Here is a 22,741-nt window from a genome sequence, read left to right as displayed (position 1 = left end):
CGGATCAACGTGAGCATTCTAATGAGATCAAATATGTCCTATCTGGGATACATATTTACAGAGAAATCCCTACTTCTTTACCAGATGGAGTTAGAAGCCCGTGTTTCGCGGGATGAGTAGATACACCGAGTGAGAATAAGAATATATATTTTCGTATTTCTAGCTTAAATCGTTTGCCTAATTAACAAAAACTAAACAAAGAATATTTCATGGATCCTCGAAGTTTCTACTTCACTTATAGCTGGACAAGAGCTTACACAGAAAATGCCGGTCGTAAATACCTTTGGCTCTCCTAACCCCCACACTCTCTGAGAAGGGAACAAAGAGATCCAATCTGAGAGATTGGAACAAAACAAAATCCTCTAAACTGCATGCTCACAAACGCCAGAAGCCTGACAAACAAGATGGAAGAACTAGAAGCAGAAATATCTACAGGTAACTTTGACATAGTGGGAATAACCGAGACATGGTTAGATGAAAGCTATGACTGGGCAGTTAACTTACAGGGTTACAGTCTGTTTAGAAAGGATCGTAAAAATCGGAGAGGAGGAGGGGTTTGTCTCTATGTAAAGTCTTGTCTAAAGTCCACTTTAAGGGAGGATATTAGCGAAGGAAATGAGGATGTCGAGTCCATATGGGTCGAAATTCATGGAGGGAAAAATGGTAACAAAATTCTCATTGGGGTCTGTTACAAACCCCCAAATATAACAGAAACCATGGAAAGTCTACTTCTAAAGCAGATAGATGAAGCTGCAACCCATAATGAGGTCCTGGTTATGGGGGACTTTAACTACCCGGATATTAACTGGGAAACAGAAACCTGTGAAACCCATAAAGGCAACAGGTTTCTGCTAATAACCAAGAAAAATTATCTTTCACAATTGGTGCAGAATCCAACCAGAGGAGCAGCACTTTTAGACCTAATACTATCTAATAGACCTGACAGAATAACAAATCTGCAGGTGGTTGGGCATCTAGGAAATAGCGACCACAATATTGTACAGTTTCACCTGTCTTTCACTAGGGGGACTTGTCAGGGAGTCACAAAAACACTGAACTTTAGGAAGGCAAAGTTTGACCAGCTTAGAGATGCCCTTAATCTGGTAGACTGGGACAATATCCTCAGAAATAAGAATACAGATAATAAATGGGAAATGTTTAAGAACATCCTAAATAGGCACTGTAAGCGGTTTATACCTTGTGGGAATAAAAGGACTAGAAATAGGAAAAACCCAATGTGGCTAAACAAAGAAGTAAGACAGGCAATTAACAGTAAAAAGCATTTGCACTACTAAAGCAGGATGGCACCATTGAAGCTCTAAAAAACTATAGGGAGAAAAATACTTTATCTAAAAAACTAATTAAAGCTGCCAAAAAGGAAACAGAGAAGCACATTGCTAAGGAGAGTAAAACTAATCCCAAACTGTTCTTCAACTATATCAATAGTAAAAGAATAAAAACTGAAAATGTAGGCCCCTTAAAAAATAGTGAGGAAAGAATGGTTGTAGATGACGAGGAAAAAGCTAACATATTAAACACCTTCTTCTCCACGGTATTCACGGTGGAAAATGAAATGCTAGGTGAAATCCCAAGAAACAATGAAAACCCTATATTAAGGGTCACCAATCTAACCCAAGAGGAGGTGCGAAACCAGCTAAATAAGATTAAAATAGATAAATCTCCGGGTCCGGATGGCATACACCCACGAGTACTAAGAGAACTAAGTAATGTAATAGATAAACCATTATTTCTTATTTTTAGTGACTCTATAGAGACAGGGTCTGTTCCGCAGGATTGGCGCATAGCAAATGTGGTGCCAATATTCAAAAAGGGCTCTAAAAGTGAACCTGGAAATTATAGGCCAGTAAGTCTAACCTCTATTGTTGGTAAAATATTTGAAGGGTTTCTGAGGGATGTTATTCTGGATTATCTCAATGAGAATAACTGTTTAACTCCATATCAGCATGGGTTTATGAGAAATCGCTCCTGTCAAACCAATCTAATCAGTTTTTATGAAGAGGTAAGCTATAGGCTGGACCACGGTGAGTCATTGGACGTGGTATATCTCGATTTTTCCAAAGCGTTTGATACCGTGCCGCACAAGAGGTTGGTACACAAAATGAGAATGCTTGGTCTGGGGGAAATTGTGTGTAAATGGGTTAGTAACTGGCTTAGTGATAGAAAGCAGAGGGTGGTTATAAATGGTATAGTCTCTAACTGGGTCGCTGTGACCAGTGGGGTACCGCAGGGGTCAGTATTGGGACCTGTTCTCTTCAACATATTCATTAATGATCTGGTAGAAGGTTTACACAGTAAAATATCGATATTTGCAGATGATACAAAACTATGTAAAGCAGTTAATACAAGAGAAGATAGTATTCTGCTACAGATGGATCTGGATAAGTTGGAAACTTGGGCTGAAAGGTGGCAGATGAGGTTTAACAATGATAAATGTAAGGTTATACACATGGGAAGAAGGAATCAATGTCACCATTACACACTGAATGGGAAACCACTGGGTAAATCTGACAGGGAGAAGGACTTGGGGATCCTAGTTAATGATAAACTTACCTGGAGCAGCCAGTGCCAGGCAGCAGCTGCCAAGGCAAACAGGATCATGGGGTGCATTAAAAGAGGTCTGGATACACATGATGAGAGCATTATACTGCCTCTGTACAAATCCCTAGTTAGACCGCACATGGAGTACTGTGTCCAGTTTTGGGCACCGGTGCTCAGGAAGGATATAATGGAACTAGAGAGAGTACAAAGGAGGGCAACAAAATTAATAAAGGGGATGGGAGAACTACAATACCCAGATAGATTAGCGAAATTAGGATTATTTAGTCTAGAAAAAAGACGACTGAGGGGCGATCTAATAACCATGTATAAGTATATAAGGGGACAATACAAATATCTCGCTGAGGATCTGTTTATACCAAGGAAGGTGACGGGCACAAGGGGGCATTCTTTGCGTCTGGAGGAGAGAAGGTTTTTCCACCAACATAGAAGAGGATTCTTTACTGTTAGGGCAGTGAGAATCTGGAATTGCTTGCCTGAGGAGGTGGTGATGGAGAACTCAGTCGAGGGGTTCAAGAGAGGCCTGGATGTCTTCCTGGAGCAGAACAATATTGTATCATACAATTAGGTTCTGTAGAAGGACGTAGATCTGGGGATTTATTATGATGGAATATAGGCTGAACTGGATGGACAAATGTCTTTTTTCGGCCTTACTAACTATGTTACTATGTTACTATGTTAAGGAAAGCCAGGAATTTGCAGCTACAAACTGTTGCAGTATCACTCCAAGAAGGGTGGCTTAGCCCACGCAGGCTAGCAAGAGAACTACTTATGATATTTCATACCATATCGTGTGACACCCAGGATGACCGGCCAACACAGAACAATGGACCTCAGAAATTACCTTACTTGTTTATCTATCAGGAACAAACAGCTTCCCCACAGGACAGCGGTCAGGTTTATCAGCCTGAAACTCCCGAAGCGCAAATCAGGGGAGATGGCAGACAGAATCACCCCTTCCCTAAGAATGCCAACCGGCTCAAGGACTCCAGGAGAATCCGGCAAAAAACTCCTAGAGAGGGCATCCGCTTTAACATTCTTAGATCCTGGAAGATATGAGACCACAAAATCAAAACGGGAGAAAAACAGGGACCACCGAGCCTGTCTAGGGTTCAGCCGCTTGGCCGACTCAAGGTAAATCAGATTCTTGTGATCGGTCAAGACCACAATGCGGTGCTTGGCTCCCTCAAGCCAATGTCGCCACTCCTCAAATGCCCACTTCATAGCCAACAACTCCCGATTGTCGACATCATAATTGCGTTCCGCAGGCGAAAACTTTCGGGAAAAGAAGGCACATGGCTTCATCAAGGAAACATCAGAATTCCTCTGTGACAAAACGGCCCCTGCCCCAATCTCAGAAGCGTCAACCTCAACTTGAAAGGGAAGAGAAACATCCGGCTGACGCAAGACAGGGGCAGAAGTAAATCGGCGTTTAAGCTCCTGAAAGGCCTCAACCTCCTCAGAGGACCAATTAGTCACATCAGCGCCTTTCTTCGTCAAATCGGTCAGGGGTTTAACCACACTAGAGAAGTTGGCAATGAAACGGCGATAAAAATTAGCAAAGCCCAAAAATTTCTGAAGGCTCTTCACAGATGTGGGTTGAATCCAGTCATGAATGGCTTGGACCTTAACAGGATCCATTTCTATAGACGAAGGAGAAAAAATAAACCCCAAAAAAGAGACCTTCTGAACTCCAAACAGGCACTTAGACCCCTTCACAAATAGAGCATTATCACGAAGGATCTGGAATACCATCCTGACCTGCTTCACATGAGACTCCCAATCATTGGAAAAAATCAAAATATCATCCAAATACACAATCAAGAATTTGTCAAGATAATTGCGGAAAATATCATGCATAAAGGACTGAAATACAGAAGGAGCATTAGAAAGCCCGATAGGCATCACCAGGTATTCAAAATGGCCTTCGGGCGTATTAAATGCAGTTTTCCATTCGTCACCCTGTTTAATACGAACAAGATTATATGCCCCTCGAAGGTCAATCTTGGTAAACCAACTAGCCCCCTTAATCCTAGCAAACAAATCAGAGAGCAAAGGTAAAGGGTATTGGAATTTGACCGTGATCTTATTAAGAAGGCGATAATCAATACAGGGTCTTAAGGAGCCATCCTTCTTGGCAACAAAAAAAAAATCCAGCTCCCAATGGTGACGAAGACGACCGAATATGCCCCTTCTCTAAAGACTCCTTAACATAGCTCCGCATGGCGGCATGCTCTGGCACAGACAGATTGAAAAGTCGGCCCTTAGGGAACTTACAGCCAGGAATCAAGTCAATAGCACAATCACAGTCCCTATGTGGAGGAAGGGAACTGGACTTGGGCTCATCGAATACATCCTGGAAATCTGACAAAAATTCAGGAACATCACAAGAGGGGGAAGAGGAAATTGACATTAAAGGAACGTCACTATGTACCCCTTGACAACCCCAACTAGTCACAGACATTGATTTCCAATCCAGCACTGGATTGTGTACTTGTAACCATGGAAAACCCAGTACAACAACATCATGTAAATTATGCAACACCAGAAAACGGCAATCTTCCTGATGTGCAGGAGCCATGCACATAGTCAGCTGAGTCCAATACTGAGGATTATTCTTGGCCAATGGTGTAGCATCAATACCCCTCAAGGGTATGGGACTCTGCAAAGGCTGCAAGGAAAAACCACAGCGCCTAGCGAATTCTAAGTCCATTAAGTTCAGAGCAGCGCCTGAATCCACAAATGCCATAACGGAAAAAGATGACAATGAGCAAATCAGGGTCACAGACAGGAGAAACATAGGCTGCACAGTACTAATGGTAACAGACCTAGCGACCCTCTTAATACGCTTAGGGCAATCAGAAATAGCATGAGCAGAATCACCACAGTAAAAACACAGCCCATTCTGACGTCTGTATCCCCTCTGTTCCGCTCTAGTCAAAATCCTATGACATTGCATGGCCTCATATACAAAAAAACCCTGTTTGGGAGAGAAGAACAGACAAATCGCGGCGCCCTAAGTGCGTAAACACAATATTATAGTCTTTAAAGGGTGCACAATTTTATGCACTCACCTGATAAAAGACTAAAATGGCTTTAGATCGTGTATCCTCCAAATTCCCTCTGAGATACTTTTCAGTATACAGGGCTTGCAGCTTGCCTCGGGTGGATCCAAGTGAGAGAGCCAGAGTAAGGCTCACACAGGATGAGTAGTTCAAGAAAAGCACATCCATATACTGGTATCTCTTCTATTTTAAGTTATGAAATAAAAAAATATGAAATATCATCTTTGAATGTGAGTCCTGGGAAGCGCTGCCATTCATGGGCTGGATGTGCTTTTCTTGAATTGCATGGCCTCAGGATCAATCTGAATGGCCAGAGACATAGATTCGCTCAAACCTACAGGCGTGGGAAACCCCACCATAACGTCTTTAAGGGCTTCAGAAAGACCCTTTCTGAAAATTGCTGCCAGAGCATCCTCATTCCATTTAGTGAGCACAGACCAATTTCTAAATTTCTGGCAGTATAATTCTGCCGCTTCCTGACCCTGACACAGGGCCAATAGTGTTTTCTCAGCATGCTCTACAGAGTTTGGTTCGTCATACAATAATCCGAGCGATTGAAAGAATGCATCTATATTGGTAAAATATTTGAAGGGTTTCTGAGGGATGTTATTCTGGATTATCTCAATGAGAATAACTGTTTAACTCCATATCAGCATGGGTTTATGAGAAATCGCTCCTGTCAAACCAATCTAATCAGTTTTTATGAAGAGGTAAGCTATAGGCTGGACCACGGTGAGTCATTGGACGTGGTATATCTCGATTTTTCCAAAGCGTTTGATACCGTGCCGCACAAGAGGTTGGTACACAAAATGAGAATGCTTGGTCTGGGGGAACATGTGTGTAAATGGGTTAGTAACTGGCTTAGTGATAGAAAGCAGAGGGTGGTTATAAATGGTATAGTCTCTAACTGGGTCGCTGTGACCAGTGGGGTACCGCAGGGGTCAGTATTGGGACCTGTTCTCTTCAACATATTCATTAATGATCTGGTAAAAGGTTTACACAGTAAAATATCGATATTTGCAGATGATACAAAACTATGTAAAGCAGTTAATACAAGAGAAGATAGTATTCTGCTACAGATGGATCTGGATAAGTTGGAAACTTGGGCTGAAAGGTGGCAGATGAGGTTTAACAATGATAAATGTAAGGTTATACACATGGGAAGAGGGAATCAATATCACCATTACACACTGAACGGGAAACCACTGGGTAAATCTGACAGGGAGAAGGACTTGGGGATCCTAGTTAATGATAAACTTACCTGGAGCAGCCAGTGCCAGGCAGCAGCTGCCAAGGCAAACAGGATCATGGGGTGCATTAAAAGAGGTCTGGATACACATGATGAGAGCATTATACTGCCTCTGTACAAATCCCTAGTTAGACCGCACATGGAGTACTGTGTCCAGTTTTGGGCACCGGTGCTCAGGAAGGATATAATGGAACTAGAGAGAGTACAAAGGAGGGCAACAAAATTAATAAAGGGGATGGGAGAACTACAATACCCAGATGGATTAGCGAAATTAGGATTATTTAGTCTAGAAAAAAGACGACTGAGGGGCGATCTAATAACCATGTATAAGTATATAAGGGGACAATACAAATATCTCGCTGAGGATCTGTTTATACCAAGGAAGGTGACGGGCACAAGGGGGCATTCTTTGCGTCTGGAGGAGAGAAGGTTTTTCCACCAACATAGAAGAGGATTCTTTACTGTTAGGGCAGTGAGAATTTGGAATTGCTTGCCTGAGGAGGTGGTGATGGCGAACTCAGTCGAGGGGTTCAAGAGAGGCCTGGATGTCTTCCTGGAGCAGAACAATATTGTATCATACAATTATTAGGTTCTGTAGAAGGACGTAGATCTGGGTATTTATTATGATGGAATATAGGCTGAACTGGATGGACAAATGTCTTTTTTCGGCCTTACTATGTATATTGAGCAATGCCGGATCCCCTGACTCAAGAGAGAATGCCCAGTCCTGAGGGTCGCCACGCAGCAGAGAAATAACTATCTTTACTTGCTGAATGGGGTCACCAGAGGAACGGGGCTTCAGGGCAAAAAACAAATTGCAGTTTTTTTTAAAGTTCAAAAACTTAGATCTATCCCCGTAAACAAATCCGGAGTAGGAATTCTAGGCTCTAAGGCCGGAGTCTAAACAACATAATCTTGAATACTCTGTACTCTTGCAGCAAGCTGATCCACACGAGAAAACAAACCCTGAACATCCATGCCTGCATCCAAATCCCGAATCACCCAGAGATTAAGAGGAAGGAAAAAGACAAAACAAACTAAAGAAAAAAAAATGGCTCAGAACTCTTTTTCTTTTCCTTCTTTTGAGATGCATTCAGCTTATTTTTGGCCAGTTGTACTGTTATGGTCTGGTGATTAAGGAGCGACATACGACTAGCTCTGAGCAGGTGGTAACTATACTGACCGCAGTCCCTAAGCTCAACACAACACTAGAAGTAGCTGTGGAATGCTCCTAACTCTGCCTAGGCATCTCGTCACAGCCTAAGAGCTAACTACCCCTAAAGATAGAAGCAGGAAAACTATCTTGCCTCAGAGAAAATCCCCAAAGGATAGATTAGCCCCCCACATGTAATGACTGTGAGAGGAGAAGGAAATGACATACGTAGTATGAAACAAGATTTAGCACAGGAGGCCACTTCTAGCTAGATAGAAATAGTACAGGACGGAACGCTGTGCGGTCAGTAAAAAAAAAAACTAGAAAAAGTCCACCGCAGAGAAATGCAAAAATCTCCACACCTGACTAAAGGTGTGGAGGGCAAACTCTGCTGCCCAGAGCTTCCAGCTTAGCTGAATAGATCCATACTGATAAGCTGGACAAATGAGCAAAACATAGAAAGTGCTGAACAACAAAGTCCACAACAAGTGAACTGCAATAGAACAAGCAAGGACTTAACTTTGCTGAACTGGTCAGAGAGTCAGGAAAATCCAAAGAGCAATAACTCCAGGCTGGAACAATTGCCAACTGGCATTGAATGAGGGATAAGGCCAGACTAATATAGCCAAGCCAGAAAGACGATCAGTGAAAACAGCTGCAGAAACTAAATCCAAGAAGTAGCCATACCACTCAAAACCACAGGAGGGAGCCCAAGAGCAGAACTCACAAAAATGCTACTTACAACCACCGGAGGGAGCCCAAGAGCGGAATTCACAACAGAGCTGCTTTGGGGCTCTGAAACTTCTGAACCTCTTACCCTTCCGCCAGACCATGCCTTGTAAGCTGACAATTTGTTGTAACATATTGGGCTCTCATTGTTATAGCGCCATTTATTCCATGGCGCTTTACATGTAAGGAGGGGTATACATAAAAACAAGAACAATAATCTTAAACAACACAAGTCACGACTGGTACAGGAGGAGAGAGGACCCTGCCCGCGAGGGCTCACAATCTACAAGGGATGGGTGAGGATACAGGAGGAGAGAGGACCCTGCCCGCGAGGGCTCACAATCTACAAGGGATGGGTGAGAATACAGGAGGAGAGAGGACCCTGCCCGCGAGGGCTCACAATCTACAAGGGATGGGTGAGGATACAGGAGGAGAGAAGACCCTGCCCGCGAAGGCTCACAATCTACAAGGGATGGGTGAGAATACAGGAGGAGAGAGGACCCTGCCCGCGAGGGCTCACAGTCTACAAGGGATGGGTGAGGATACAGGAGGAGAGAGGACCCTGCCCGCGAGGGCTCACAATCTACAAGGGATGGGTGAGGATACAGGAGGAGAGAGGACCCTGCCCGCGAAGGCTCACAATCTACAAGTGATGGGTGAGGATACAGGAGGAGAGAGGACCCTGCCCGCGAGGGCTCACAATCTACAAGGGATGGGTGAGGATACAGGAGGAGAGAGGACCCTGCCCGCGAGGGCTCACAATCTACAAGGGATGGGTGAGGATACAGGAGGAGAGAGGACCCTGCCCGCGAGGGCTCACAATCTACAAGGGATGGGTGAGGATACAGTAGGCGAGGGTAGAGCTGGTCATGCAGCGGTTTGGTCGATCGGTGGTTACTGCAGGTTGTAGGCTTGCCGGAAGAGGTGGGTCTTCAGGTTGCTTTTTAAGGTTTCGATGGTAGGTGAGAGACTGATATGTCATGGTAGAGAGTTCCAAAGTAGAGAAAAAAAAAATCAGCTAACCATGTCTTTTATCTTGACCTCCTGTGTGATCACCAAACACCTCGCACGGACCAGGGTGAAGTGGCCACAATGAAACCAACAGAAAAGCAGGTGTGTCCAGCGAGTGGTGAAGGTAAAAAATAACGTTTAATGAAAACATATTAAAAATACATCCATATATTTGGCATCCAGCACTCAGTACACACTGGCTATAGAACCTAATGACGATCTACGCATTTCGACCTGGTGGTCTTAGTTATGATCTGCATTAGAAAAGTATTCCAATTAAGTAATTTCTTCTGAGACTTTCATTGGTGGATATTTGCATACAATCAATTGCACCTATTATACATTTTTATGCACCTGCCCATATACGTAGATAAAAACAACATAAAAATAACTTTATATACATTTTATACATGATTAAGAGAGACTGAAGGCATATTTCCGACACTGTAAATATTGAGTAATTAGATCATGCCTCGCATTTAAGCCATATGGAACTCGGGTGTTTAACATATAGATCCAATAGGATTCTCTATTTAATAGCTTTTTTTTTTTTTTTTTTTTACAATTGCCTCCTCTGTGGTTTATAAACCTTCTCTATACCATAACATTTACAAAATGTGGTACTTCCCTTATGTTCCCTGACAAAATGCTTGGATGCGGCCGAGGTAGCCACAGCTGCGATATTAGTGGCGTCGGAGAGATGGCGGCGAATGCGGGTTTTCAAAGGACGGCTTGTGCCTCCCGTATACTGCAGTTTACATCGGGTGCATGCTATGCCGTATACCACATAAGCTGTTACAATTTATATTGTCCTGGATTTGATAAATTGATGAATTATGAAGAGAACTGAATTCTTTTGTTTTCATCGCATTTTCACATGTTGTGCAGCGATTTTCTCCGCATTTAACCCCTTAGTGACAGAGCCAATTTGGTACTTAATGACCGAGCCAATTTTTGCAATTCTGACCACTGTCACTTTATGAGGTTATAACTCTGGAACACTTCAACGGATCCCGCTGATTCTGACATTGTTTTTTCGTGACATATTGTACTTCATGATAGTGGTAACATTTCTTCGATATTACTTGCGATTATTTATGAAAAAAACGGAAATATGGCGAAAATTTTTAAAATTTTGCAATTTTCAAACTTTGTATTTTTATGCCCTTAAATCAGAGAGATATGTCACGAAAAAAACTTAATAAGTAACATTTCCCACATGTCTACTTTACATCAGCACAATTTTGGAAACAAAATTTTTTTTTGTTAGGGAGTTATAAGGGTTAAAAGTTGACCAGCAATTTCTCACTTTTACAACACCTTTTTTTTTTTTTTTTAGGGACCACATCACATTTGAAGTCATTTTGAGGGGTCTATATGATAGAAAATAAGGAAGTGTGACACCATTCTAAAAACTACACCCCTCAAGGTGCTCAAAACCACATTCAAGAAGTTTATTAACCCTTTACGTGCTTCACAGGAACTGAAACAATGTGGAAGGAAAAAATGAACATTTAACTTTTTTTTGCAAACATTTTAAAATTCAGAACCATTTTTTTTATTTTCACAAGTGTAAAAACAGAAATGTAACCATAAATTGTGTTATGCAATTTCTCCTGAATACGCCAATACCCCATATGTGGGGGTAAACCACTGTTTGGGCGCACAGCAGAACTTAGAAGTGAAGGAGCGCCGTTTGACTTTTTCAATGCAGAATTGGCTGGAATTGAGATCGGACGCCATGTCACGTTTGGAGAGCCCCTGATGTGCCTAAATGGTGGAAACCCCACACAAGTGACACCATTTTGGAAACTAGACCCCTTAAGGAACTTATCTAGATATGTGGTGAGCACTTTGAACCCCCAAGAGCTTCACAGAAGTTTATAACGTAGAGCCGTGAAAATAAAAAATCGCATTTGTTTACACAAAAATTATCTTTTCGCCCACAAATTCTTATTTTCACAAGAGTAACAGGAGAAATTAGACCACAAAAGTTGTTGTGCGATTTCTCCTGAATACGTCGATACCCCATATGTGGGGGTAAACCACTGTTTGGGCGCACCGCAGAGCTTGGAAGAGAAGGAGCGCCGTTTTACTTTTTCAATGTAGAATTGGCAGGAATTGAGATTGGACGCCATGTTGCGTTTGGAGAGCCCCTGATGTGCCTAACCAGTGGAAACCCCCCACAAGTGACCCCATTTTGGAAACTAGACCCCTTAAGGAACTTATCTAGATGTGTGGTGAAAACTTTGAATGCCCAAGTGCTTCACAGAAGTTTAGAATGCAGAGTCGTGAAAATAAAAAAATATTTTGTATTCCACAAAAAAGATTTTTTAGCCCCCAAGTTTTTATTCTCACAAGGGTAACAAGAGAAATTGGACCCCAAAAGTTGTTGTCCAATTTATCCCGAGTACGCTGATGCCCCATATGTGGGGGTAACCCACTGTTTGGGCGCACGGCAGAGCTCAGAAGGGAGTGAGCACCATTTGACTTTTTGAGTGCAAAATTGGCTGTCGTGTTTGGAGACCCCCTGATGTAACTAAACAGTGGAAACCCCCTAATTCTAGCTCCAACCCTAACCCCAACACACCCCTAACCCTAATCCCAACCCATAATCCTAATCACTAACCCCAACGATAATCACAACCCTTACCCCAAAACAACCCTAATGTCAACCCTAACCATAACCCTAATCAAAACCCTAAATCCAACACACCCCTAATCCTAATCTCAACCCTAACCTCAAACCTAACCCTAATCCCAATACACCCCTGATCACAACCCTAACCTTAACCCTAATCCCAAACCTAACCCTAATCCCAAGCGTAACCCTAATTCCAACCCTAACCCTAACACCAACCCTAATCCAAACCCTAATCCCAACTCGAACCCTAACTTTAGCCCCAACCCTAACCCTAATCCCAGCTCTAACCCTAACTTTAGCCCCAACCCTAGCCCTAACTTTAGCCCCAACCCTAACCCTAGCCCTAAGGCTACTTTCACACTTGCGTCGTTTGGCATCCGTCGCAATCCGTTGTTTTGGACAAAAAACGGATTCTCCAAATGTGCCCGCAGGATGCGTTTTTTGCCCATAGACTTGTATTGCCGACGGATTGTGACGGATGGCCACACATCGCGTCCATCGTGCACTGGATCAGCTGTGTTTCGGCGGACCGTCGGCACAAAAAAAAGTTCAATGTAACCCTTTTTTTGTATGTTGCGTCCGCCATTTCTGACCGCGCATGCGTTGCCGTAACTCCGCCCCTCCTCCCCAGGACATAGATTGGGCAGCGGATGTGTTGAAAAACTACATCCGCTGCCCACGTTGTGCACAATTTTCACAACGTGCGTCGGTATGTCAGGCCTACGCATTGCGACGGCCCCGTACCGACGTAAGTGTGAAAGAACCCTAACCCTGAATTTAGCCCCAACCCTAACCCTAATTTTAGCCCCAACTGCTGTTCTCCTGCCGGCCGGCAGATGGAGACAGATGGCGGGCGCACTGCGCATGCCATTTTCTTTTGCCGACAGCCAGGAGGAGCAGCAGGAGGACCCAGGGACACAGGTGAGTATGGCAGGGTCCCCGAATCCCCCTATTTCTCTGTCCTCTGATGTGCGATCACATCAGAGGACAGAGAATTACACTTTGACTTGTTTTTTTTGCGGTCGCCGGTAAACAGTTAATTACCGGCGATCGCAAAACAGGGGTCGGTAAAACCGACCCCGATCATGCTCTTTGGGGTCTCGGCTACCCCCGGCAGCCGTGACCCCAAAGACTCTCCCGCGGCCGGCCGGCGGGCGCACTGTGCATGCGCCCGCCATTTTGAAGATGGAGCCACGAGGAGCACCGGGGGAGATAGGTGAGTATCGGGGGGCTATCTGGGACCCCCTTTCTCTGTCCTCTGATGTGCGATCACATCGGAGGACAGAGAAATTAAAAAGAGATCGCGTTTTTTTTTTTTGCGATCGCCGGTAAACGGTTAATTATCGGCGATCGCAAATGCGGGTCGGTACAAAACCCCCCGAATCATGTTCTCTGGGGTCTCGGCTACCCCCGGCAGCCGAGACCCTGGAGAAAATCCGACTCTGGGGGGCGCTATTCACTTTTTCAAGTACCCTTAGCGGCCGCCGTTAAAAGGCGTATCGGCGGTCGCTAAGGGGTTAAAGAACCCTTTAATCTAGCCATTTTTTATTTTTAGATGTGTGTTCTATCGGGCTGGAAAATAAACTGGGGGATAAAATTGATCCCAATATGGGGGCTTTTTTTTGCTACAAAGCGAATGTTGTTTATTATGATTTCTCCAAGTTTGTCATGTTGGGTCAAAATTGGTATATATTTCTATATAATATTAACTATTTCCTGGTATTGTAAACTATAATTGGTAGAAAATGTAACATTATTTTTATTTTGTGGTAATTTTCTTTTTTATCAGTCAATAAATCCCTTCTATCCAGATCAGAAACACGTTTTTTGGCTTTGTTCAGTGACCATGTGGGATCACCTCTAGTTTTCAGTCTAGAGCAAGTTTTTTCTGATAAATCTTTGTTCTATGGGGCAGTTTTGTTTAGTTCTAATTAATTCTCCATATGGAATGTTATGTATCATGACACAATGTTGCTTTAAGTATGGAATTACTTGCTGTTGGTTTTTTATATGGAGATATAATTATTCTTTCATCATTTTTATCTCCTATAAGATTTAGATCCCAAAAATTAATATGTGGGTCATGATATACAGTTGTGGCCAAAAGTATTGACACCCCTGCAATTCTGTCACATAATACTCAGTTTCTTCCTGAAAATGATTGCAATCACATATTGTTATTATTATCTTCATTTAATTTGTCTTAAATAAAAAAAAACACAAAAAGAATTGTCCTGAAGCCAAATTGGATATAATTCCACCCCAAACATAAAAAAGGGGGTGGACAAAAGTATTGGCGCTGTTGGAAAAATCCTGTGATGCTTCTCTAATTAGTGTAATTAACAGCACCTGTAACTTACCTGTGGCACCTAACAGGTGTTGGCAATAACTAAATCACACTTGCAGCCAGTTGACATGGATTAAAGTTGACTCAACCTCTGTCCTGTGTCCTTGTGTGACCACATTGAGCATGGAGAAAAGAAAGAAGACCAAAGAACTGTCTGAGGACTTGAGAAACCAAATTGTGAGGAAGCATGAGCAATCTGAAGGCTACAAGTCCATCTCCAAAGACCTGAATGTTCCTGTGTCTACCGTGCGCAGTGTCATCAAAAAGTGTAAAGCCCATGGCACTGTGGCTAACCTCCCTAGATGTGGACGAAAAGAAAAATTGACAAGAGATTTCAACGCAAGATTGTGCGGATGTTGGATAAAGAACCTCGACTAACATCCAAACAAGTTCAAGCTGCCCTGCAGTCCGAGGGTACAACAGTGTCAACCCGTACTATCCGTTGGCGTCTGAATGAAGGGACTGTATGGTAGGAGACCCAGGAAGACCCCACTTCTTACCCCGAGACATAAAAAAGCCAAGCTGGAGTTTGCCAAAACTTACCTGAAAAAGTTTAAAATGTTTTGGAAGAATGTTCTCTGGTCAGATGAGAAAAGTAGAGCTTTTTGGGCAAAGGCATCAACGTAGAGTTTACAGGAGAAAAAAAGAGGCATTCAAAGAAAAGAACACGGTCCCTACAGTCAAACATGGCGGAAGTTACTTGATGTTTTGGGGTTGCTTTGCTGCCTCTGGCACTGGACTGCTTGACCGTGTGCATGGCATTATGAAGTCTGAAGACTACCAACACATTTAGCAGCATAATGTAGGGCCCAGTGTGAGAAAGCTGGGTCTCCCTCAGAGGTCATGGGTCTTCCAGCAGGACAATGACCCAAAACACACTTCAAAAAGCACTAGAAAATGGTTTGAGAGAAAGCACTGGAGACTTCTAAGGTGGCCAGCAATGAGTCCAGACCTGAATCCCATAGAACACCTGTGGAGAAGTTTGGAGAAGGCACCCTTCAAATATCAGGGACCTGGAGCAGTTTGCCAAAGAAGAACGGTCTAAAATTCCAGCAGAGCATTGTAAGAAACTCACTGATGATTACCGGAAGCGGTTGGTCGCAGTTACTTTGGCTAAAGGTTGTGCAACCAAGTATTAGGCTGAGGGTGCCAATACTTTTGTCTGGCCCATTTTTGGAGTTTTGAGTGAAATGATCAATGTTTTGCTTTTTGCTTCATTCTCTTTTGTGTTTTTTTTTCATTTAAGACAAATTAAATGAAGATAATAATACCAAAGAATTTGTGATTGCAATCATTTTCAGGAAGAAACTGAGTATTATCTGACAGAATTGCAGGGGTGTCAATACTTTTGGCCACAACTGTATTGAAGTAAATTTTAAATTGAAATTATTATTATTACTATGATTAGTGAATTCCGCGGCTTCCTACTAAGTGCCCCCCCCCCATATAAAGAGGAGGTCATCTATGAAGCGGCCATACCATATTATATTGTGACTGCAATTATTTTCATCATATGACATTCTTCCCAATGGGACATTACTATATTTGTTAGGGACGGGGAGAATTCTGCTCCCATGCTTACTCCGTTTAGTTGAAGAAAATATTTACTATCAAAAGAAAAATAATGATGATACAAAAGAAATTGCACTGCAGAAATGATGAAATCTTTGATTTCCACATTATAAGTGCTAAATGTATCTAGGTGATCGGATAAACTAGATAATGCAACTGTATGTTGTATGGAAGGGTATAGCCCCAATAAATCACATGAAAGCCAGGAATAATTTCCAGAGTAGGGGTGATGTGCGGAAGAAATCTTGTAGGCGATTGTGGGAAGAGGAGATAAGAGGGGAGTAGAGAAGGAGATCTTGTGAGGCTCGGATTTTGCGTGCAGGAAAGTAGCGGGAGACGAGGTCACAGATGTATGGAGGAGACAGGTTGTGGATGGCTTTGTACGTCATGGTTAGGGTTTTGTACTGGAGTCTCTGGGTAATGGGGAGCCAGTGAAGGGAGTGACAGAGGGGAGAGGCCGGGGAATAGCGGGGGGACAGGTGGATTAGTCGGGCAGCTGAGTTTAGAATAGATTGGAGGGGTGTGAGAGTGTTAGAGGGGAGGCCACAGAGCAGGAGGTTACAGTAGTCAAGGCGGGAGATGATGAGGGCATGGACTAGGGTTTTTGCAGATTCTTAGTTTAGGAATGTACGGATCCGTGAAATATTTTTGAGTTGAAGTCGGCAGGAAGTGGAAAGGGCTTGGATATGTGGTTTGAAGGAGAGATCAGCGTCAATGATTACCCCGAGGCAGCGAGCTTGTGGGACTGGGGAGAGTGGGCAGCCGTTTACTGTAATGGATAGGTTTGTTGGGGGGGGGGGGTCGCGTGAGATGGGGGAAAGACAATGAATTCTGTTTTTTCAATGTTAAGCTTCAAAAATCTAGAGGCGAAGAAGGATGAAATAGTGGACAGACATTGAGGGATTCTGGTTAGTAGGGAGGTGATATCTGGTCCAGAGATGTAGATCTGTGTGTCATCAGCATAGAGGTGATACTGAAAGCCATGAGATTCTATGAGCTGTCCCAGGCCAAAGGCATAAATGGAGAAGAGCAGGGGCCCTAGAACTGAACCTTGCAGGACTCTGACAGATAGGGGGCGAGATGAGGAGGTGGTGTGTGAGTGGGAGACACTGAATGTCCGGTCTGTTAGGTATGATGAGATCCAGGATAGGGCCAAGTCTGTGATGCCAAGGGATGAGAGGGTCTGTAATAATAGGGAATGGTCCACTGTGTCAAAGGCAGAAGACAGGTCGAGGAGGAGGAGGACAGAGTAGTGTCGCTTGGCCTTGGCAGTTAGTAGGTCATTGGTGACTTTAGTTAGGGCAGTTTCAGTGGAGTGGTGTGACTGGAAGCCTGATTGTAAGAGGGAGCAGGAAGATAGATGGGAGGACAGTTCAAGATGGATGTGTTGTTCCAGTAGTTTGGAGGCATAGGGGAGAAGTGATATAGGGCGATAGCTAGATATAGAGGATGTGTCAAGAGAAGGCTTTTTGAGGATAGGTGTGATGGAGGCATGTTTAAAGCTTGAGGGGAAAACACCAGTTGTTAGTGATAGGTTGTTTTTATCCTGGATGACTAGTGATACAGGGTCATGGAACAATGATGTCTGCTGATATGTTGATTACACATTATCCAGGCCAGCCAATTTGTTGACTTGCAAAACAGAGGAGGAAAAACTATGCAAATAGATTACATAAACAATACGAGTTGGTCTTACCACTATCCTTCCCCTTTACTTGTGAATACTGGGTGAAGGAGAGGTGTAAACTATAAAAAGAGGTTAGAAGCCTCTGTAACAAGACACAAAGATTCAGTCAAGACATCCAAAAAGAACCAGAGACTCCCTACAGGACAGTAGCCAAGATATCATGGCTCCATCACGAGGGACACAGATTTGTCATTCAGAATGCCAGCTTAGGGACCACGACCTCGGTTGGAATAATACAGATCTGCTCCATTGACCATCGCAAATCCATGGATACATTTGGGGTAGTGAGGATTTGGACCCATCGGTTGCCTCAGTCCCATCGATACGTTTGTGGGGCCAGGAATGTGACCTGCTGGTCGCCTGGCTCCATGGAGATGTTCAGAGAAGCCAGGTTGTGACCCGAGGGTCAACTGGCCTTATACCTGAATGGACTGTCACCTTCTTAAGCTTGCCGTAACACCCTCTCTGTGTGTGCCATAGGTGGGGTAGTCAACCCTGGAAGCTCTGAAGTCACAGCTGCACTTATCCCAGGGAGTCAGCGGAAGGGTGAGACTAAAGTGCACCACCTTGGGTATTTTGCTGGGACTGTTCTATGTGTTATCTGCCTGTTTTGTTCTCCAATAAAGTATTGCCACACTTTATTACCCTCACTCTGTGTTGTCTGAGTAGTATTAAAGGGAACCTGTCACCAGGTTTGACCGATACGAGTTACGGCCATCCCCTTTCAGGGCTAGTCGTCACACAGCGCATGCCTCATTACAATGCAACTGTGCTGTGAGAAAACACAATGAAACCTGACACAAAGTAGCAAAAACTTCAAAGAATTTATTACAGAAATGCAACTCACTCCCATCCAGAGAAACAATCCGATTTACATTTGCAGAAAGTAAAACATCCAATCTATAATGTAAAATAGCGGTGTCACGGATCCCTACTCCGTGGTGTCACTAATTCGTCACATGCCTGCTCTCACATATGACTTAGGGTTGTGCCTGCAAGGGTTAATCTATCTCCCCACTCAGTCCAGCATTCAACCTCTGTCCTATGCTGTAATGGGAGCATAAATCACACACCAACCCAGGCCACACACCCGCTCATACGCGCTGGCACCACTCACCGAATACACGGGCGATGAGTCCCGGAAACCGTAATACTAATAAAAATATGTCTATCACTCATAAGGCTCACACACCTTAGGCTATGGATTCTTTAGAACATTCAACTTATTAAAGTTTACACTTTAATAACAAAAGGTTCAGTGCTTACAATAAGAAAAAACGTATAAAAATATGACAATAAAAAGACATACAACTTATGCAAACAGTATCAAAATAAACAGGAGAAAACTTACAGAAATTATCTAACTGGCAGTTGCTTTCTGCTCCCTAAGGGGGTGAATGGAGTTGGTGGAACACATCAGCTTCTCAGGCTGCCCTCACTTGTGAACACAATTCTCTGTCTGCAGCCTAAATTTATTACTTTGGTCTGAGGTCAGGTTTCTAGACCGGCCCCTCAGGTTAATATCATAATTGCGGGCTGTTTGACTGGCCACGGCCGCTCTACTAATGAATATATTATTTTCTCTTTGAGACACTTGTGAAAAGGTTCTCAGTAATAGATCACCTCAGGTCGCAATTAGCATCTCCCCTCCAAGACCTAAGAGGTGCCAAATGTTACCTTCTTATTGGCTCTAGCTAGACCTCCTGGTGTGATATGGAGACACAATTTCTACTAGTCCCAAGGAAGTACCTATTAGCACCTAGGTGCGACTTGCCTTCAGGACAGATGTTACATTATCACTAGTCACACATATAACCCTAGACATATGTCATTACACACATATAGATATATACATATATATATACACATATTTCACCACAAGCGGTGTCTCTCGTAGCGGGTCACTCCAGGCTATCCTCCTGCATTCTGCTGGATAACATGTCCAGACACTGGAGGACACTCTCCCGTCCTCGGTAAGCATGCTTCAAGCCGCGGGGTACATTACGACATGACGAGAGGTCCAGATGTGTGAGCGCTCGGCAGCCAGACAGCACGTCTCTGCAGAGGGAAAACCGTGTCAGCACAAGGTGTGGCAGCACAGTACACAACATAAGTATTGCTTGTCACCTGACGGTGGCCGCCGAGACCTTAGTCCCTGAGAGGACCAGAGACTTTAGGGTGTCATTGGTCCCGTTTTCTGTGAGGATGCCCAGGGATTCTCTTAGTTCACTGTCACAGAAGCTCAGCCCTGTCAGATCCAGTTCCTGAAGACTGTGCCGCCATCGCCTGGTGATTGTGGAGAAGCCAGTATGGTGCTGCACCGAACTCGATGAGAAGGAGTACATGCCTAGATACAGGCTCTCCAGATCTGCAAGTACATAGCAGGTGAGGTACGGACACACAACTGTACACAGCAATGGAGAAAGATCACTGTGCCCAACAGATGCCCATATTCCTCCAGCATGTACTAAATGAGCATGGTGGAGACAATAAGAGCTAAAGGCCACAGAGCGGATGCATTGTCAGGGGACCACTACGTGCCAACATCCATGAGTGGTGTGAGACTGCACACTGGTGTATGTGGAGAGGTTATGGAGGATGAGACTGTACACTGGTGTATGTGGAGAGGTTATGGGGGGTGAGACTGTACACTGGTGTATGTGGAGAGGTTATGGGGGATGAGACTGTACACTGGTGTATGTGGAGAGGTTATGGGGAGGAGACTGTACACTGGTGTATGTGGAGAGGTTATGGGGGGTGAGACTGTACACTGGTGTATGTGGAGAGGTTATGGGGGATGAGACTGTACACTGGTGTATGTGGAGAGGTTATGGAGGTGAGACTGTACACTGGTGTATGTGGAGAGGTTATGGGGGATGAGACTGTACACTGGTGTATGTGGAGAGGTTATGGGGGATGAGACTGTACACTGGTGTATGTGGAGAGGTTATGGGGGATGAGACTGTACACTGGTGTATGTGGAGAGGTTATGGGGGGTGAGACTGTACACTGGTGTATGTGGAGAGGTTATGGGGGATGAGACTGTACACTGGTGTATGTGGAGAGGTTATGGGGGGTGAGACTGTACACTGGTGTATGTGGAGAGGTTATGGAGGATGAGACTGTACACTGGTGTATGTGGAGAGGTTATGGGGGGTGAGACTGTACACTGGTGTATGTGGAGAGGTTATGGAGGTGAGACTGTACACTGGTGTATGTGGAGAGGTTATGGGGGGTGAGACTGTACACTGGTGTATGTGGAGAGGTTATGGAGGATGAGACTGTACACTGGTGTATGTGGAGAGGTTATGGGGGGTGAGACTGTACACTGGTGTATGTGGAGAGGTTATGGAGGTGAGACTGTACACTGGTGTATGTGGAGAGGTTATGGAGGATGAGACTGTACACTGGTGTATGTGGAGAGGTTATGGGGGGTGAGACTGTACACTGGTGTATGTGGAGAGGTTATGGGGGATGAGACTGTACACTGGTGTATGTGGAGAGGTTATGGGGGGTGAGACTGTACACTGGTGTATGTGGAGAGGTTATGGAGGTGAGACTGTACACTGGTGTATGTGGAGAGGTTATGGGAGGTGAGACTGTACACTGGTGTATGTGGAGAGGTTATGGGGGATGAGACTGTACACTGGTGTATGTGGAGAGGTTATGGGGGGTGAGACTGTACACTGGTGTATGTGGAGAGGTTATGGGGGGTGAGACTGTACACTGGTGTATGTGGAGAGGTTATGGGGGATGAGACTGTACACTGGTGTATGTGGAGAGGTTATGGAGGAGACTGTACACTGGTGTATGTGGAGAGGTTATGGGGGGTGAGACTGTACACTGGTGTATGTGGAGAGGTTATGGAGGAGGAGACTGTACACTGGTGTATGTGGAGAGGTTATGGGGGGTGAGACTGTACACTGGTGTATGTGGAGAGGTTATGGAGGATGAGACTGTACACTGGTGTATGTGGAGAGGTTATGGGGGTGAGACTGTACACTGGTGTATGTGGAGAGGTTATGGAGGAGGAGACTGTACACTGGTGTATGTGGAGAGGTTATGGAGGGTGAGACTGTACACTGGTGTATGTGGAGAGGTTATGGGGGTGAGACTGTACACTGGTGTATGTGGAGAGGTTATGGAGGAGGAGACTGTACACTGGTGTATGTGGAGAGGTTATGGGGGTGAGACTGTACACTGGTGTATGTGGAGAGGTTATGGAGGATGAGACTGTACACTGGTGTATGTGGAGAGGTTATGGGGGTGAGACTGTACACTGGTGTATGTGGAGAGGTTATGGAGGATGAGACTGTACACTGGTGTATGTGGAGAGGTTATGGGGGGTGAGACTGTACACTGGTGTATGTGGAGAGGTTATGGAGGATGAGACTGTACACTGGTGTATGTGGAGAGGTTATGGGGGGTGAGACTGTACACTGGTGTATGTGGAGAGGTTATGGGGGGTGAGACTGCACACTGGTGTATGTGGAGAGGTTATGGAGGGTGAGACTGTACACTGGTGTATGTGGAGAGGTTATGGAGGGTGAGACTGTACACTGGTGTATGTGGAGAGGTTATGGGGGGTGAGACTGTACACTGGTGTATGTGGAGAGGTTATGGAGGGTGAGACTGTACACTGGTGTATGTGGAGAGGTTATGGAGGTGAGACTGTACACTGGTGTATGTGGAGAGGTTATGGAGGTG

The 22,741-nt window shown here is 44.4% G+C and overlaps 2 protein-coding genes across 4 annotated transcripts in view; one reads left to right on the top strand and one right to left on the bottom strand.

Moving 5' to 3' along the window:
* SLC52A2 (solute carrier family 52 member 2) overlaps positions 1-22,741 on the top strand; it is a 241,047-nt gene that overhangs the window by 21,505 nt on the left and 196,801 nt on the right. The window lies entirely within an intron of this gene.
* The window catches only part of FBXL6 (F-box and leucine rich repeat protein 6), a 118,287-nt gene continuing 114,385 nt past the window's right edge, over positions 18,840-22,741 (bottom strand). For all 3 annotated transcript variants that reach the window (XM_069732119.1, XM_069732120.1, XM_069732118.1), the window contains 2 exons: positions 20,162-20,402; positions 18,840-20,092 (listed from right to left, as the gene is read on the bottom strand). In XM_069732119.1, the coding sequence (XP_069588220.1) occupies positions 19,936-20,092; positions 20,162-20,402 (398 nt within the window). In that variant the 3' untranslated portion in view covers positions 18,840-19,935. The remainder of the gene's footprint in view (positions 20,093-20,161; positions 20,403-22,741) is intronic.

The sequence above is a fragment of the Ranitomeya imitator genome, chromosome 6 (assembly GCF_032444005.1).
Source record: "Ranitomeya imitator isolate aRanImi1 chromosome 6, aRanImi1.pri, whole genome shotgun sequence".
Lineage (NCBI taxonomy): Eukaryota > Metazoa > Chordata > Amphibia > Anura > Dendrobatidae > Ranitomeya > Ranitomeya imitator.
The sequence above is the reverse complement of the archived record's forward strand: the minus strand, read 5'-3'. Positions and strand labels throughout refer to the sequence as shown.